Raw genomic sequence first — 16,992 nt, forward strand, 5'->3', positions numbered from 1 at the left:
TGAACCCCCATTTTCTGGCTCTGTAGCCAGATCCCCAACTCACCAGCTTTAAGACAACATGGCTTTGAGATTATGTATATTTCCTATTCTTAATTATATATCAAATTTAAAAACCTTTTAGCAGTTTTATCAGAATTGTTAATGTTAAAATTATTTGACTGTACACTGTAGGTGCATGCGTGATTGCTTTACCTGCTTGATAATCTGCAGAGTCACTGATAATAATTTTTAAATGTTGCCGGTATGTATCTATTAGCATTTACTTGTACAGTGAACTTAAAGTCAAGTACTATTGAAACTTCTTGGAGCAAATGTATTACTGAAGTATAACTGAAAGTAATGAAAATTGTCTCTGTTATTGCTGAGTGTAGGCAGGTGGCTAGAATATGTAAGAATCATTTGCCACAATTTACGTTCAGAAGGTGTATTTAAATATACAACATGAGGTGAACTCCTGGTGCATTAATGCAGTTAAAACAGTTGAAGCATAATTAAAATAGTTAAAATAATATTGATCCTTTTGTTGGAGCTTTTTGTTTTCTCTGTTCACGGGAGCAACATTTCCTTGGAAATGATAACCTGCTGACATTGTTATGAGCCAGACTTTCTAATCCCTCTGATCTGCTTTCCCCTTCTAGCTTGCCATTATTGAAAAGATTGAGGAAAATACTTTTTGTCAACTTTTTAATGCGGTGATGATGCTTCTTATGTCTGGTTTTAATGCAAGGTGAGTTGAAATGTAGTAGTTCAGTATATGTCTGAGGCACTAAACTATTGCCTTGAGCACATTGTTGGTGAAATGTTGTGTGCGGGATAACAAGAAGTTAACAGGTAGACTTGTGGCAAAAAACCACACACATCCAAATAAATCACAACACAGTTCCCTGTTCCAAAACACAAAGGGATGGGAGGGGATACTGAATCTTTGTCAATACTTGTTTGGGCTTGTCTGACAGCCATCCTCTTTTAATTAATTGGCTTTCTCTTGTTGGGATTCTGAGATGAGAAGTAGTCCCTTTGGGGGGAAAAAAAGAATTGAACGGGGAGGTAGTTTGGGATAGCTAATCTGGATGCTAGACTTAATTTGGATGCTCATGCTGTCTGGTTCAAGTGTTATATCTGCTGGGACGCTTAAGAATAGGAACCAATAACTTGTGGAGCACTTGGTAACCAGCACTAGTAGAATTATGACTTGGTTTCCTTTCCACTATAGCTCTCCATGGTACTAAACAAGTTTCAGAGTGTTTCACACCCCTCTGGAATGGGTCTTTTGGGCAGAGACAAGGAAGGCATGTTCTGCCACTTCTAGTGCCAGCAGTGGGATCCAGTGAAAGTCTTCCACTGAATTCTTACCAGCAGAATGTATAGTGCAATCCCTAGAGACAGGATAAATGCTAATGGTTTTGGCATAAAAACAAGTGGGATGAGCAGTAGTGTGGGAAGAAGAGTTGATATATATGTCGAAGTGTAGTTAGAGAAATGAAAAGAGGTAGAAAGGTAAGACATCAGATTTCACTTTTTATTAAGATTCTGTCAGGGAGTCAAAATTAATGCATAGTGTATTGAGAATTTATATCCTTCATTGTGATTTGTCAGTTTTTGCTAATTCTAGAAATACAGTTCATTTCTATGAAGCACTTTGCTCGTATTCCTAATGCCAGTCAAGAATCTAGTCTGTTACTTATGAAAGCCTAAACATTTGAATTCAAGAAGCATTTGTCTGATTTAATCAGTTATATGTATCTGGGGTGGTTAATTAACGACATAGATTATAATATAAAAATAAGATAAAGAATAGTGATAGTTGTAACAACTTTTATGGGATCGAAGAAAATATTCTGTAACAAGCAGCTTAATACAGTGGTGCCTCGCAAGATGGGTGCTCCGTTTAACAAAGAATCCACATTACGACAAGGTTTTTGCTATTGCAAAAGCGATCGCAAAACGACGTTTTGAATGGGGGAATTTCGCTGTGCGATGATCAGTTCCCTGTTTCAGGAACCGATTTCCGCTTCCTAACGATCAAAACAGCTGATCGTCGGGTTTTCAAAATGGCCACCGGGTGCTCAAAATGGCTCCCCGCTGTGTTTAGGAGCCATTTTTCGCTGCACAGGCACCCGAAAATGGCCGCCGCTATGGAGGATCTTCACTGGACGGTGAGTTCTTAGCCGATTGGAAAGCATTAATGAGGTTTTAATGCATTTCAATGGCTTTTTAATGTTCGCTTTACGACATTTTCGTTCTATAGCAATTTCGCTGGAACGAATTAACGTCGTAATGCGAGGCACCACTGTATATCTTTGAGACTAAGGATGTTAAAATATTACATATGGTCAACCCTATATGGATATGAGGTTTGAACTAGTGAGAAGGAGATACAGTAAATGCTTTTGAAATGTAGATGTAACAGAAGAATCTTTCACATTCTGTGGACTAATAAAATGAAGAATGAAGAACCACTTCTAACAGATAAGGAACAAAAGAAATAGAGTTGATTATTAAAAAATACAAGCTCTCATATCTTGAACACATAATTCATCAGTATAGATATCAGGGTGGATTTGATTTAAATCAAATTAATTAAAATCACGTTTTTAATTAAAACTGATTTTTGACAGTTTAAATCAAAACATCTTTTAAATTTAAATTGTGATTCAGATCAATTTGATTTTTGTAATGTTGATTTTATCCACACTGACAGATATAATACACTGCAGAACATCTGAAGGGAAAATTAAGGGTAGATGTGGAAGAGATAGAAGGCACATTTCTTGGGTGAGTAATGTCAGAGACTGGGTGGACCTTAATAAAGAACAGCTAATCCACACAGCAAGAGATCCAGACTATAATCATAGCAAACCTCAGAAACTGAGATGGCACCCAGAGAGAGACATACAAAGAGCAGGTGGTTTGGGGGCAGGAACCAAGACGACAGTTCAAGGGACCCTAATTACACCATTCTTCCCTTTAAAAGAAAAGGAAAAAAATTAACAACAAAAATTCTCCTTCTTGCTTCCCCCCCCCCCCCCAAACCCAGTAAGGGAGCAGGAAAAAATCATGTAGTACTGAGTTCACTTGCTGAGCAACCAGTTAAACATTAGATTGCAGGAGGGTTTTTTTTAAAGCAAACAAAAAAACCACAGCCTTCACATCTTCTGTTTCCCACTTTTGTGGGTAGGAGCAGGAGGAAGCTTTCAATTTATTGATAAGTAGTTTGATTCTGCAGCAGCTTACGTGAAGCAACAAATGCTTTGGATTGTTCCTGGTGATCATATGTGCTGGAACTGAATCCAAACAGAGAGCTCCTGGCCCTACAAAAAAAAAAAAAAAAAAAAACCAAAACAACACACACAGCCCAAAAAACAGTAACCCCTGAAAGGTGTGTGTGGCATGGATAAGGGACTGGCTGGTTCACAAGTGCCTATGTGTCATATAATTGTCAGGAAAATGAGTGAATTGGCTCATCCCCAACCTGGAACAAATGGCAGGACAAAGTCCCATCTGATCACATTCTGTATGCCATTGTTTATGTCTGTATATCTGAATTTGAAAATGAAAGCATCTGAAAGTCACTGTAGAAATTCTTCAGTGATCTCTAAACTGTCTTGGGTTTAGAATTCACTAGGTTTATAGTAATACCTTAGCCAAATGATAAGTGCCCTTTCCTACAAATTATGTATTAGAAGGCCAGAAATAGAACTACTGTATTGGCTTTTTAACTAATGGAGAGTATTAATTCAAATGGTTATTTCTCTTTATCATTTCGTTCTGTTTTTTATTTGAATTCTTTTGCATATCTAAAAGTAGAACAAAGAAGTTGTGCTATTTTACAAATTGGCAATGCGGCCCACAGAAAGTATAAGAAATTGCAGAATTTTCTGTCTGTATCAAGTATGTAAGCTTAAGATTCTTTGGAAAGCAAAGGAACAAATACACAGTGATGTAGAGGAGTGAAATGCATATCTTCTCTGCATTAGACTGGACTACTAAGCAATCTCATGGACTACAGTAATTTTCGTGCATGGAACTGGAATCAGTGCATTGATTCCACTTTCAGATATGTTGCAGATGTATGTTTTTCTGTAAACATTTGATTGTACTTTTTTGTCCTTATCTTTGATTCATAAATTATGACTTTCCTCTGATAATGGCAGGTAAGAAAAAGGGATGCTGTAGACAGGAAGAGAGTATGCTAGATTTGCAGTGCATTAATATAATAAATGTGACATTGGCTTAGTTAGATTGGAGGCTCTCAGAATCTTGACTGCTTTTAATGGACATTGGATGCCTCTGCTCCTCTCCAGCCCCTTGTGCCTTCTGAGAAACGGTTTGTGATGGCTAGGGGAGCTTCTGGAAGGGCATGGAATGGGTTCTGAGAGGTGGGCTGAAATAAAAATTGGTCAGAAGAATCACAAATTGCTTGAGTTTGATTTCATTCACTTTCCACAGCACTTCCCACTTAACTTTGTCCTTTCCAGCATGCTGTTGTAGAGCCTCTGCTCATGGGGGATTTAAGGTGCTATAGACTGGGAAGCCGTCTGCGTTGGCTTGGGCATGTTGTGAGAATGGCTGATGGTCGGATTCCAAAAGATCTCCTGTATGAAGAATTAGTGCAGGGAAATAGTCCCAGAGGGAGACCATTGCTGTGATACAAGGATATCTGCAAGCGGGATCTGAAGGCCTTAGGAATGGACCTCAACAGATGGGAAACCTTGACGTCTGAGCATTCAGCCTGGAGGCAGGCGGTGCTTCATGGCCTCTCCCAATTTGAAGAGACACTTGTCCAGCAGGCTGAGGCAAAGAGGCAGTCCCGAAAGCAGCAAAATCAGGGAACTAGATAGGGGACAGTTTGTATTTGACTTCAGCGTGGAAGGGATTGTCACTCTCAAATTGGCCTTCTCAGCCACACCAAATGCTGTTCCAAGACCTCCATACAGAGCACGTTACCATAGTCTCTCGAGACTGAAGGATGCCTACTAAGACTGGGAAGGGAAATGGGGAAGTATCTTTGCATGTCAATGTTTATACAGTGCGACAATTCTAGTGACTCTTTTATTAGACTTCTGTAATGTGAGTTTCTATATACAGTATGTGTTTGCCATGTCTGTATTACAATAATTGCAAGTTTAGAAAGCTTATATAAGGCAAAAGTTGTGAGCCGCCCAGAGTAGACTATGTCTAGATGGGCAGCATATAAATGCAGTAAGTCAATGAATGAATGAATGAATGAATGAATGAATGAATGAATGAATGAATGAATGAATGAATGAATGAATGAATGAATAAATAAATAAATAAATAAATAAATAAATAAATAAATAAATAAATAAATAAATAAATAAAAGTTGTGTTCGTGGTGGGGTTTATGTGCAAGGTTATTTTTACTTCTCGTCTGCCAGCTTTAGCAAAAAAAAAAAAAGGGGGGGGGGAAGTAAGATTCCATTATAGAAACACATTAGTATTTTGACTCTTGAGGAAAGGACCTGAATTGTATCACTGTTTGTTTTGTTGGTTAGTAATTTGTAGAAGCTTTCTATATCTGACCAGCTAATAAGGAGAAACTTATCACTTCAGGTCCTCAAAGTTTCAAAACTCTCAATACTGTATTGTTGCGGGCAGGCAGTGGAGGCTTGACATCAACTAAGTGGATAACTCTGGACTAGCTTTCATACTCTGTAGACAATAAGTGTACCTTCGCAGTGAGGATAGGCTAATGGGTTTGGAGCTTTCCTTTAGGATAACATGGCAGGTTTGTATAATTATGTATTTTAGGGATAACATGAATTATCCTGTAGTGCTAGAACTTGCATCTTATGGTGAAACTGATCGGCAGGAGATTTAAGAATGAGAAAAAGAAGTTAATGTCTTTTTGGTATTTATGGAATTTACCGCCATAAGATGTAGCAATGGTTATTAGAGTTGTTATCATTAGTATTTGTATTTTAAAATGTGGGTAGATAAATCCATGGAGTTTAGGTCTATCAGTTATGAGTAGTCATGGTTCTGGCTCTATAGAAATGAAGTTGTGGCAGTTGCAGCTCCTGGGACACAACAGTAGGAGATAACTATTACCCTTATGAAGAGCTTCTAAAATAATGGTTTTAGACATTTCTTGGAATACAAAGAACACAGAATAACTTTTGCAGCAGTTTTTGAATACCTCATGGTTTGTCCCTGGAAGAATTGCTGTTAGTCACAACTATAACAAGGGCAACTTGTTCTGTTGTTGGAGATGGGATGAGATATATGGTTGGGTTGGGTACATTATCGCCAGGGTTCCAAGGCATGTCTGGGCAGATTGAGCACTGGCAACTGAACACTGGTAGGAGGTTACCTCTTTCTGAAAGTATAATGCGATTTAAAAGTCTAGGTAGAGAAGAGTAAAATTGTTTATAGCGTTATGGTGTTGCTTGCAATTACATGTTCTCTAACAAATTAATCGTTGTTTTTTTTCCAGGTGCAATGGATGAGCTTCATAGCCTGGATCCAAGAAGGCAGGAATTATTAGAGGCTAGATTCACAGGAGTAGTGAGTGGCAGCACTGGGAGTACAGGAAGCTGTAGTGTTGGAGCAAAGGTAAGAAGCAATATTGACTATACCACACAGTCTCTTTCAAACAGTAAAGATAGTGTTCTCCAGTAAGGACATTAACAGAAATGTTACAGCGAAGGATGAAAGGAAAATGCCAGTATTAATGGAACCTTACTCTCCACAGCATCCCATGGAATTTATTCTACATGTTATTGGCATGGTAAACGACTAAATGACAGTAACAAAGAGCCTTTGTTTCTGCTGAGGATAGGTCAGGATCCGGTATGGCAATCTAGGTTCCTAGATCTGCTGCAGCTGCCAGTGCACCAAAAAACTTGTCCCAGAAGGCAGGGAATCTTGTTTCCAAGCTTGAGTAAGGCTTGAGGGTAGAGAGAAGTGGTCTGGTATATTGGCTGTATCACATCGCTGTCATGTTGGATTTGGGCCTTGGTGAGCTTGCAGGTAGCCCATGGGTGTTTAAAGCTAGTAACCCATTATTTCCTCTCTAATCAGCAGTTTCAAACATATTTATCATCTTTATTTCTTAACAGGCCTCAACAAATAATGAGAGTTCCAATCACAGTTTTGGAAGCTTGGGATCTCTAAGTGACAAAGAATCAGAGGTATTAAATTTTGTTAAAAATCAGATTGCCATTTCTAATATCATTGATATATTCTGTAGTTGTGCTTGGCAGATTTTCTTAAAATATTGTCATGTTTTAAATTTTTAAAAATTGTATCATGAAGAGAAAGCTATTAGTGTACTGACTGGTTTACTAATACAAATATTATATCTAAATGTTGTGCCTACCCTTTAGTAATTCATCTAGTTATACATAAATGAAGCTTTGGGATGTCTATAAATCTGTAAAATGCTACCTTATACGTAGAAATTAGGTAACTTACTAAATTTGTGAATTGGTATTCAGGATAGGTAATAATAAAATTCAAATAAAAACAGACGTGCAGTTAAACCACAGCTATAAAAATAAGTAATGGTACTCAAACATTTAAAACTCCTTCTACTACAATCCAGCTAAAAACTTGAGAGGTCTTTTCAATTAAAATATTTTTGTTTTCTTTAGTGCAAACCCCAGTTTTTGATTTGTTTCTATTTGGTAACTTAATGGAAACATTTGGATATTTTTATTTAGTAAAATATTTTAATAATACAGAGAAATTATGTATCCTGAAATTGTTCAAATGACAGGATGCTCATACAAAACTGAAGATCCATTATAAATCTGATCAAATATCTGATTATTTGATTCTGAGATTAGAATTAACTGATAAAACCTTAATCTTTAACTATTGTAAGCGTAGAAACAAAGTCTGCATCCTACTAACTGTTAAGAAGGACAATGTGCTGTTGCCCTGTCCTCGTAGAAGTTCCTTGCAACTCAGGGAGAGTGCATTTCTCATATATTTTAATATTTCTGCAGTTTTTCCAACTTAACACCTTCTGGATGCCGTTACCTATAAACAGTTCTGAATTTCTAAAACTGTCAAAGCTTGATGAACTATATAACATTGATGTCAGGGTTTTAGAAATTATTTTAAAATCGAGCTTCTTTTAAATTCGAGCTCCAACCAGAACATGATTGTGCAGTTGTAAGGCTGGGAAAAAAAAAAAACAAGAACCTTCTGGTGACTTTTTTTGTTTTCCTCCAAAGTACGTGAAGGCATTCTAGCTGGGATTCAAAGAGCAGAACCATTGCTTGTTCCCAACTGAGGGCAGGCCTTTTCATACAGTAGCAGTCAAGGATCCATGGCAATCACCTCTGAAGTGAGCGGGGTTCAGAAAGTGAATTGAGGCACTCTGCCCCTGTTAGATATTCCACCAGGCATTTTGGATTCCACTGATGCGTCTAAAATGGATCCTTACATTCTAGTGTCTGGCTGGGATAGATCTAGTTTCAGTATAAGATTCTATAACAGGAATTGAAATTGTACTTCAAAATAATAATTTAAAAATTCTAAAACAATACTTTTATCCTTTTTTGTCACCAGTAGTTATTGGTGCATTTAGCGACTCCACTGATGTTTGTATTAAATTATCATGTAACAGCTTCTCTTGCGTGGATGAGACTCTGAGGTCTTCAGTAGCGTTCAAAAGTGATAGAAGGGCCATCTGTTTCAAATCAAATTGCTGGGTTGTGGCTAAATGCAAAGAATTCAGAAAATTCTGTTTTGGTTCAAAATGAGTGAGCAGTGTGATTCTTTTAGAAACCATCCGTGGATTCCAGTTACGTATCAGAAATAGCAGTGATTTCTATCTGGTAGTATTTTTTTCCCTATGTCAGTTCCAATGTCTTTGGGTATATCATCTTTTTTTCTGTTTAGAAGGAAGCAATTTGGCTACGGCTAACTGACAGACGATAAGAAAAGCTATGCTGAATATACAGTTTGGATATTACATTGTCTTTAGGTGCTGGCTAGGAGTGGATAAGAGTGTGTGACCTAATAAACTATGTATTTACTGTTGATTGGATTTCAAGTAGTCTTTTCTGAAAGAAAGGGCTGCTCCTGTTAATGGAAGAGATAGAGATGTGGCAGAGGTTCTCAGTAGAGGAAAGTGCCAGGAGGCAATTCTGGAACCCTGCATCAACTTCGGCGTCACCTCTGGAGCAGGCTGAAATCTTTCCCAACACTCCAGAACAGTTTTCAAGAGGTTGAAAATGGAAGGAAGAGTCTGCAAAAATTATCTTTCTATTTCATCCAGTAGGAACATCCTGTAGGTGGTATTCTGCTTATGAGATCTTAGGATCCAACTTTGTTTTCATTTCAATTGGCAAAAATGTTTTTTAAGCTATCTGGGACAAAAAAATGAGAAATGTATATGAAATTCAAAGGTTTGCATAAAACATCTCATCTCCTGCCATGTAAGCAGAGGGTATTTTACATGTAATAGGTTGTCCTTCCATCTATTCTGGAAGGTTTCCTAAAATCAATAGAAGTTACAGAAAATTCAGAGGCTGCTTTCAGAAAGAGAAAAAAAAAACCCACTTATCTGAGTATAAACAGTTTAGAATTATTTGGGCTCTAAGTCAATATTTTTTTCAGTTATAACAATAAATGCAGTTTTTAAAGAGACATTTATGAATTTTTCCTCTCCATATTTATGAATATTTATAAACAAAAAGATTATAGTTTGTCACAGTTAATGTCTTGGTTGTCTTATAAATAAGTGAAGTTAAATACACAGATGTAGAATTGCTGGCTTCAGTTTTGTGCATTGAAAACCATATTTTGTTTTTGTTTTGTTTCTGCAGACTCCTGAGAAAAAACAATTAGAGCCTTCTAGAGGTAGAAAAAGGAAAGCGGAAAATCAGAGTGAAAGCAGTCAAGGTATGTGTGGTATTGTGACGGATAGATAGTTGACAGCCAGTCAAAATTCAGTAAATTCAGTTATTTTCAATTTGGTTAGTTATGAATCTTCAGCTTCCTGCAACAGTATTATGAACATCGCCACTATTTTACATTACAGTGGTGCCTCGCTTAGTGATTGCTCCGTTGAGCGACAAAATCGCTTAGCGACTAACTTTTTGTGATCGCAAAAGCGATTGCAATGGTCCCTATGGGTTTTTTTCGCTTTGCAATGATCGCAGGGAAGCAATCATGGCAAAGCGACCCTTTTTTAACAGCTGATCGTCAGTTTCAAAATGGCTGCCGGGATGGCCGCCCACTGTTTTCCCTCGCTTAAGAGGCAGTGAAAATGGTAGCGCTATGGAGGATTTTCACTTTAAGGTGAGTTTTTAAACCCATAAGAACGCATTAATCGCGTTTTAATGCGTTTCAATTTCGCTTAGCTATGTTATCGCTTAGCAACGTTTTTTCCGGAACGGATTAACATCGCTAAGCGAGGCACCACTGTATTCATTTCACTTTAACAAGTGGCAACTAGCTATTGTGGCCAGGCTGAGGGAAAAATATCTAAACAGTGCTATGGAAAAATTTAATTTAGTTCATGTATATTCTGGTTTTTTGCTCATTTGTGGGTCCTAGTACAATTTAGCATGAATATTGCTTTGGGAATTCATTTCTTCCCCAAAACACTGGAACAACATTACTTTTACTGGTAACATTGTTTTTAAATGAATAGTCAAAACTATGATCTGAAGCAACATTTTTAATCTGTCATCCCAGAGTAATATTAAAGTTTAATAAAATGTATATTAAAATGGATGTTACGAAGCCTTGCATAATGGAATCAGGTGAAAATTACTAGTATTTGTGTGTGTTTCAGCAATATCTTGGAACTTTTCAGACCTTGGAATGATCTGAAACTTGCTCAAAAGAAAAAAGCATTCATATTTCATTTCAGGACATTTTCTAGCAGAAAAAAACCTAATACAGGCTGGTGTATAAAATGTTATTTAAAAGTACATTTTCTTACATTAGACACAGTTCAAAGTACAAAGGTCAGTGTGCTTGTTATGCATAGATTAGGCAAATGCAAAGTGTGGTTGTGTGTACAGCTCCACAGGAGCTACACAGTAAACTTATATTTGGCTTTGTGTTTTATTTTGACAAAGATCAGATGTTCATAATACATTTAGAGAATGAGGTGAGCTTTAAGACGGTGTTGCATTAAAAGGTCTCATGCTACTAGGTGTGGCTTTCTTTATTATTCTTTATTATTTAAGAATACATCTTGTTTATATTATCATGGGTGGATAGCGCTAAGGAGTTGTTGGATATCATCTTAATTTTTAAGATCATCTTAATCTTGTGAGAATGTAGGATTGTCTTATCTTGGGGGTTGTTTTCAAGAATCATGATGATTTGTTTTAAGGTCTTGCCGAGTCCTCAAGGTTAAACAGATCAGAAAGCAAATACACAGGTGCTGTGTTTAAAATTGCTGTGGTTGTCTGAGAAATCAGACCAATAAGTAACCAATTCATTCTGTATTCATACTCCTAGATTCTTCAGTCATTAAAATTGTTCATACAGCTGCTCAGTTGTAACAAGTTGGTATGGACTGTGGAAATTAATTGCAGGTATTAGGATGAGAACATAAATGGTGAGGCAATTGATTGAAATGGGCCTTTGCTTATACAAGTCCATGCCACAATACAGTGGTACCTCGCTAGACGATGACCTCGCAAAATGACGAATCTGCATAATGATGAGGTTTTGCGATCGCTATAGCGATTCGTAAAACAGTGATTCCAATGGGCGATTTTCGCTGGACGATGTTTGGGTCCCTGCTTCGCAAACCGTTTCTCGCAAGATAACAATTTTAACACTGATCGGTGCTTCGCAAAACGGATGTTTTCGGGACCGATGCTTTGCAGGGCAGCCATTTTAAAAGCTGATCGGCGCTTCACAAAATGGCTTCCCTATGAGCGATCTTCACAAAACAACAGCAATTTTTCCCCATTGGAATGCATTAAACACAAGACGATGATTTCGATAAACAGCAATTTCTATGGAATGGATTATCATCGTCATGTGGGGCACCACTGTGATTGTTTTAGCTAAAGGCATGCATGTAGTTGTGTTTGCTACATGAACTAACAAAATGTGGAGTTCTAAATGTGAGCTAGTAGTTGTGAGCTGTTGGAACCAACTCATAGTGATCCCAACAAGGCTTTCAAGGTAAGTGAGATATTTAAGGAGTTGTTTTATCAGTTCGACCTCCCACAGTCAGTTACCATGGCTAAGGAGGGATTCAAATCAAGGTCTCCACATCTCTACTGAACTAGAGGGCCTGCTCCAGTGTGATCTTTTTTTAGTGCAATTGCATTTTTTATTTACCGTATTTTTCGCTCCATAAGACGCACCTTTTCATAAGACGCACCAATTTTTTAGGAGAAGAAAACAGGAAAATATAATCTGTTTTCTTCGCTCCATAAGATGCACAGACTTTCCACCCCCCTGTTTTGTGGGAAAAAAGTGCGTCTTATGGTGCGAAAAATACGGTAATTATTATTAATATATACATTCACATATACATTCTTATATTTTGTACCTTTTTACCCTTCCACCCATGGCAAAGTCATATCAAAATTCTTATAAGTCTTCTCAGGGAAAATTATAAGTATCTTCCAAGTATATTACAATGACCAGTAATTTCTGTACAGTGGTGCCTCGCTTGACGAGGATAATCCGTTCCAGCGAAATCGCTGTAGAGCGAAATCCTTGTCAAGCAAAATAAAAAAGCCTATTATAACACATTGAAAATGGCTCAGTGTGTTCCAATGGGCTTAATACCTCAGCGTCCAGCGAAGATCCTCCATAGATGGGCCATTTTCTGATTCCTGTGCAGCGAAAAATCCGTCGTAAAGCACAGCAGGGAGCCATAGCGGGTGGCCATTTTGAAACCTGATGATCAGCTGTTTTGATCGTCATAATGCGAAGAATCGGTTCCCCAAGCAGGGAACCGATCGTTAGGAAGCGAAAAAAGCCCTTTGAAACATCGTTTTGCGATCGCAAAAGCGATCGCAAAAGCCTCATCGTCAAGCGGTTTCGTCGTTTAACGAGGTAATCGTTAAGCGAGACACCACTGTATTCAGTACACAGTGGATATAAAAAGTTTACACATCCCTGTTAAAATGTCAAGTGTCTGTGATGTAAAAAAAGGAGACAAAGATAAATCATTCCAGAACTTTTCCCACCTGTAATGATACCTATGAACTGTACAACTCAGTTGAACAACAAACTGAAATCGTTTAGGTGGAGGAAAGTAAAAATAAAAAAACCCTGAAATAATATGGTTACATCTGAAATAATAATGGTCACAACTGAAATAATATGGCACATCCTTAAACTAATATTTTGTCAAAGCACCTTTTGATTTTATTACAGGCACTCAGCCTTTATGGGTGTGAGTCTATCAGTATGGCACATCTTGACTTGGCAATATTTGCCCACTCTTCTTTGCAAAAACACTCCAAATTTGTCAGATTGGAAGGGCGTCTCCTGAGCACAGCCCTCTTCAGATCGCTCCACAGATATTCAATTGGATTCAAGTCTGGGCTCTGGCTGGGCCATTCCAGAACGTTAATCTTCTTCTGGTGAAGCCATTCCTTTCTTGATTTGGATGTATGCTTTGGGTTGTTGTCATGCTGAAAGATGAAGTTCCTCCTCATTTTCAGCTTTCTAGCAGAAGCCTGAAGGTTTTGTGCCAGTATTGACTGGTATTTGGAACTGTTCATAATTCCCTCTATATTGACTAAAGTCCCTGTCCCAGGTGAAGAACAGCAGCCCCAAATCATGATGCTGCCACCACCATGCTTCACTGTGGGTATGGTGTTCTGATGATGTGCAGTATTGTTTTTGTGCCAAACATATCTTTTGGAATTAGGGCCGAAATGTTCAACCTTGGTTTCAACAGATCATAACACTTTTTCCCACATGCTTTTGGGAGACTTCAGGTGTGTTTTTGCAAAATTTAGCTGGGCTTAGATTTTTTTCTTTGTAAGAAAAGGCTTCCGTTTTGCCGCTTTGCCCAGACATATGAAGAATACGAGAGATTGTTGTCACATGTACCACCCAGCCAGTACTTGCCAGATATTTCTGTAGCTCTTTTAATGTTGCTGTAGGCCTCTTGGCAGCTTCCCTGACGTAGTCTTTTCATCAATTTGGCAGGGACGTCCAGTTCTTGGTAATGTCACTGTTTGCCATATTTTCTCCACTTGATGATGACTGTCTTCACTGTGTTCCATGGTATATCTAATGCCTTGGAAATTCTTTTGTACCCTTCTCCTGACTGATACCTTTTTAACAATGAGATCCCTCTGATACTTTGGAAGCTCTCTGTGGACCATGGCTTCTGCTGTAGGATGTGACTAAGAAAATGTCAGGAGAGACCTACTAGCACAGCGGATCTTTATTTGGGATTCCCCAGAGGCAGTTTAAATGTTGGCAGGTGTGTATTGACTCCTACTTAACATGAGTTTGAATGTGATTTTTACTGCTGAACACAGCTATATCCCCAGTTATAAGTGGGTGTGCACACAGATGCAACCATATTATTTCAGTTTTTTATTTTTACTTCCCTCCACCTAAAAGATTTCAGTTTGTTTTTCAACTGAGTTGTACAGTTCATAGGTCTCATTAAAGGTGGAAAAAGTTCTGAAATGATTTATCTTTGTCTCATTTTTTACATCACAGACACTTGACATTTTAACAGGGATGTGTAAACTTTTTATATCTACTGCACATCAGGGAGTCCCTTTTTATCCATTCTATTTATATAAACAATAAAAGGAAGTCATGCTCCAGTGTGATTTACTGCACAAAGCAACTGGATTTCAGCTATTATTTGACAGATTTAATTTCTCTGTAAGTACTTCACAGTGTGAATTTTGGGTTGTTGTGGTTTTTTCTTTTAAAAAAAGTTATGTTTCTGTTTCAGGAAAAAGCATTGGGGCACGTGGTCACAAAATTAGCGACTATTTTGAAGTAAGTTTTATTTTGATATATTTGAGTCTGCAATACTTCCGCATTTACACTCTAAATACAGTTTCATTTATTTAATGGAGAGGAACTGCTGTGTCTGGTCATCTGTCCAGAGTAGAATTATTTGCTTAATATTGTGTGTGGTATTACATTATAATAGTTAGATGAATTTATCGACTGAGATGGATGCTTGGCCCTGCAGAGAGCCAGGGTTTTAAAGAATCAAGCTATTCGAAAAGAAAGTGTCATGCTATTTGCCCTTCTTTCTCCTTTTGGTCACCCCAATGTGCAAAAAGTAACTGGAAATACTGTAACATGCAGTATTAGCACTTTCTAGATTTAGGGAACACTCTTTGGGGTGAAGGGAGGCCGAAGTCATAGGACTGGCCTTAATGAAGATAGACAGTGGAGGGGATGAACAAACAATTACTATATTTCTCTAAATGAAAACACACCCACACCAACTTTATCACAATAAACACAAAGCTGAGCTGGTGGAGACAGTTCGAATGCCTGGGCATTACCATCAGTAGTTCATGTACCTATTGTGTGTATGTTCTAAAAATATTTATAGCCCACCTTTCAGTCCAGTCACTGGGAAATGACATTCTGTTGTGCTACACTTTTATGCTCTTTACTTATATCAGTATCAAAAGAAAATCCAAGGCAGTATTGTTGATTCTCCTCTGCCGACATTGGTAAATTGAACTCTTCTGGAGAGATAAAACTGTGGGTTGATAACTTGGCCGTGTGCAGTTGCAAACATGTGGTACCATCGTTAAACAGGTTCTCAGGAGAACTTGAAGTCATGCTGTTCTTCTGAGTATCCAGTGCTTTCTTGTGAAGATGCCTCAGTTTTTTTTTGCGATGTGCAGTTATTATTTATCTTTTTAACATGGAACGGGCAAAATGCATCAAGACTGCTGCTAATTTCTTCATTGGGCTTGATGACATTTTCTTCTGCAGCAAGTATTTGGTGTTACGTAGAAATGGGAAGAATTGCATACAAAGTCTTGCTGCAGTTGTGTTTTGCTTGCTGTGTTCTGATGTAGCCGGAACATACATTGCATTTCAAACAGTATTACTGTATATACGTTTAATCATTGTGTTTATGTTTCCCTATATCTTTAAATATATGTAGAATTTCATGCAGGATCAAGTCAGATTTAAATAGAAGTGAAGAATGAAATAATCATCAACATTTTTCAGCTCACAGGGTTTTCATTGTTGACTGCTGGTGGCTTTTCAGTATAGTAACAACAACAACAACAACAACAACAACAACAACAACAACAACAACATCCCTATTAACATCCTTACAAAAGATGTTACATTTTAGATTATGATGAGATAACTAGCTGTGATAATTTGCTGATCTACTGCTGATTGAAATATAATTGGTGACTGTTGAACAGCAACTCCATATTCAGTAGTAAAACTTTTTTCTATAATTTCCCATGCAAAGTGATCTGATGGGTATTACTTTTTATTTTAATGGTTGGTGTTTTGCAGATACATTCTATTATTCAGGAGTTGTTCTGGCTCTTTGATTTTGTCAGCCAATTTGATACCCAAAGGAGTGTCATGTAGAGTCTGAAATTCAGGTTGTGTAAATTCTATAGCATAAGCCTCATGATGTTATCAGGCCTTTTTCTGAAGATTAAACATTTCTGCCTTCCATTTTGAGGGCCCAACAGGTCTCAAGTAATCCTTTTCGTTGTTGAGATCCTGTGGGGGCTGAGGGATGGGAGGAGGAAGTCTTTAACTACTGATAATCTCCACCATCAGTAAAGTTATCATAGCAGGAGTGGTATTTGCCAATGAAAGACTTGCCAAAATGGACGTCCACTGGTGTTTCTCTAAAAATGCTATCAGCAGAGTGGCTCCTATTCGTTGTATTCAGTAAACATTTTTTCTAACGTTTAATTTATTTGACATTTTTCTCCCAGTATCAAGGTGGAAATGGGTCTAGTCCTGTAAGAGGAATGCCCCCTGCAATTCGTTCGCCTCAGAACTCACATTCCGCCCCTTCTTCGGTAAGTTTAATCTTAAAAA

At 37.7% G+C, this 16,992-nt stretch overlaps 1 protein-coding gene across 3 annotated transcripts in view; it reads left to right on the top strand.

Annotated features, from left to right (window-relative positions):
- The window catches only part of TLK1 (tousled like kinase 1), a 95,482-nt gene that overhangs the window by 39,308 nt on the left and 39,182 nt on the right, over window positions 1–16,992 (top strand). Inside the window, exons 2-7 of one of the 3 annotated variants that reach the window (XM_072979957.2) lie at window positions 639–727; window positions 6,458–6,576; window positions 7,083–7,154; window positions 9,804–9,879; window positions 14,894–14,940; window positions 16,887–16,973. In XM_072979957.2, the coding sequence (XP_072836058.1) occupies window positions 721–727; window positions 6,458–6,576; window positions 7,083–7,154; window positions 9,804–9,879; window positions 14,894–14,940; window positions 16,887–16,973 (408 nt within the window). In that variant the 5' untranslated portion in view covers window positions 639–720. Of the gene's footprint in view, window positions 1–638; window positions 728–2,756; window positions 2,776–6,457; window positions 6,577–7,082; window positions 7,155–9,803; window positions 9,880–14,893; window positions 14,941–16,886; window positions 16,974–16,992 lie in introns of those variants that run through there. The other 2 variants (XM_072979963.2, XM_072979953.2) reach the window with 2 other exon arrangements.

The sequence above is a fragment of the Pogona vitticeps genome, chromosome 1, assembly GCF_051106095.1.
Source record: "Pogona vitticeps strain Pit_001003342236 chromosome 1, PviZW2.1, whole genome shotgun sequence".
Lineage (NCBI taxonomy): Eukaryota > Metazoa > Chordata > Lepidosauria > Squamata > Agamidae > Pogona > Pogona vitticeps.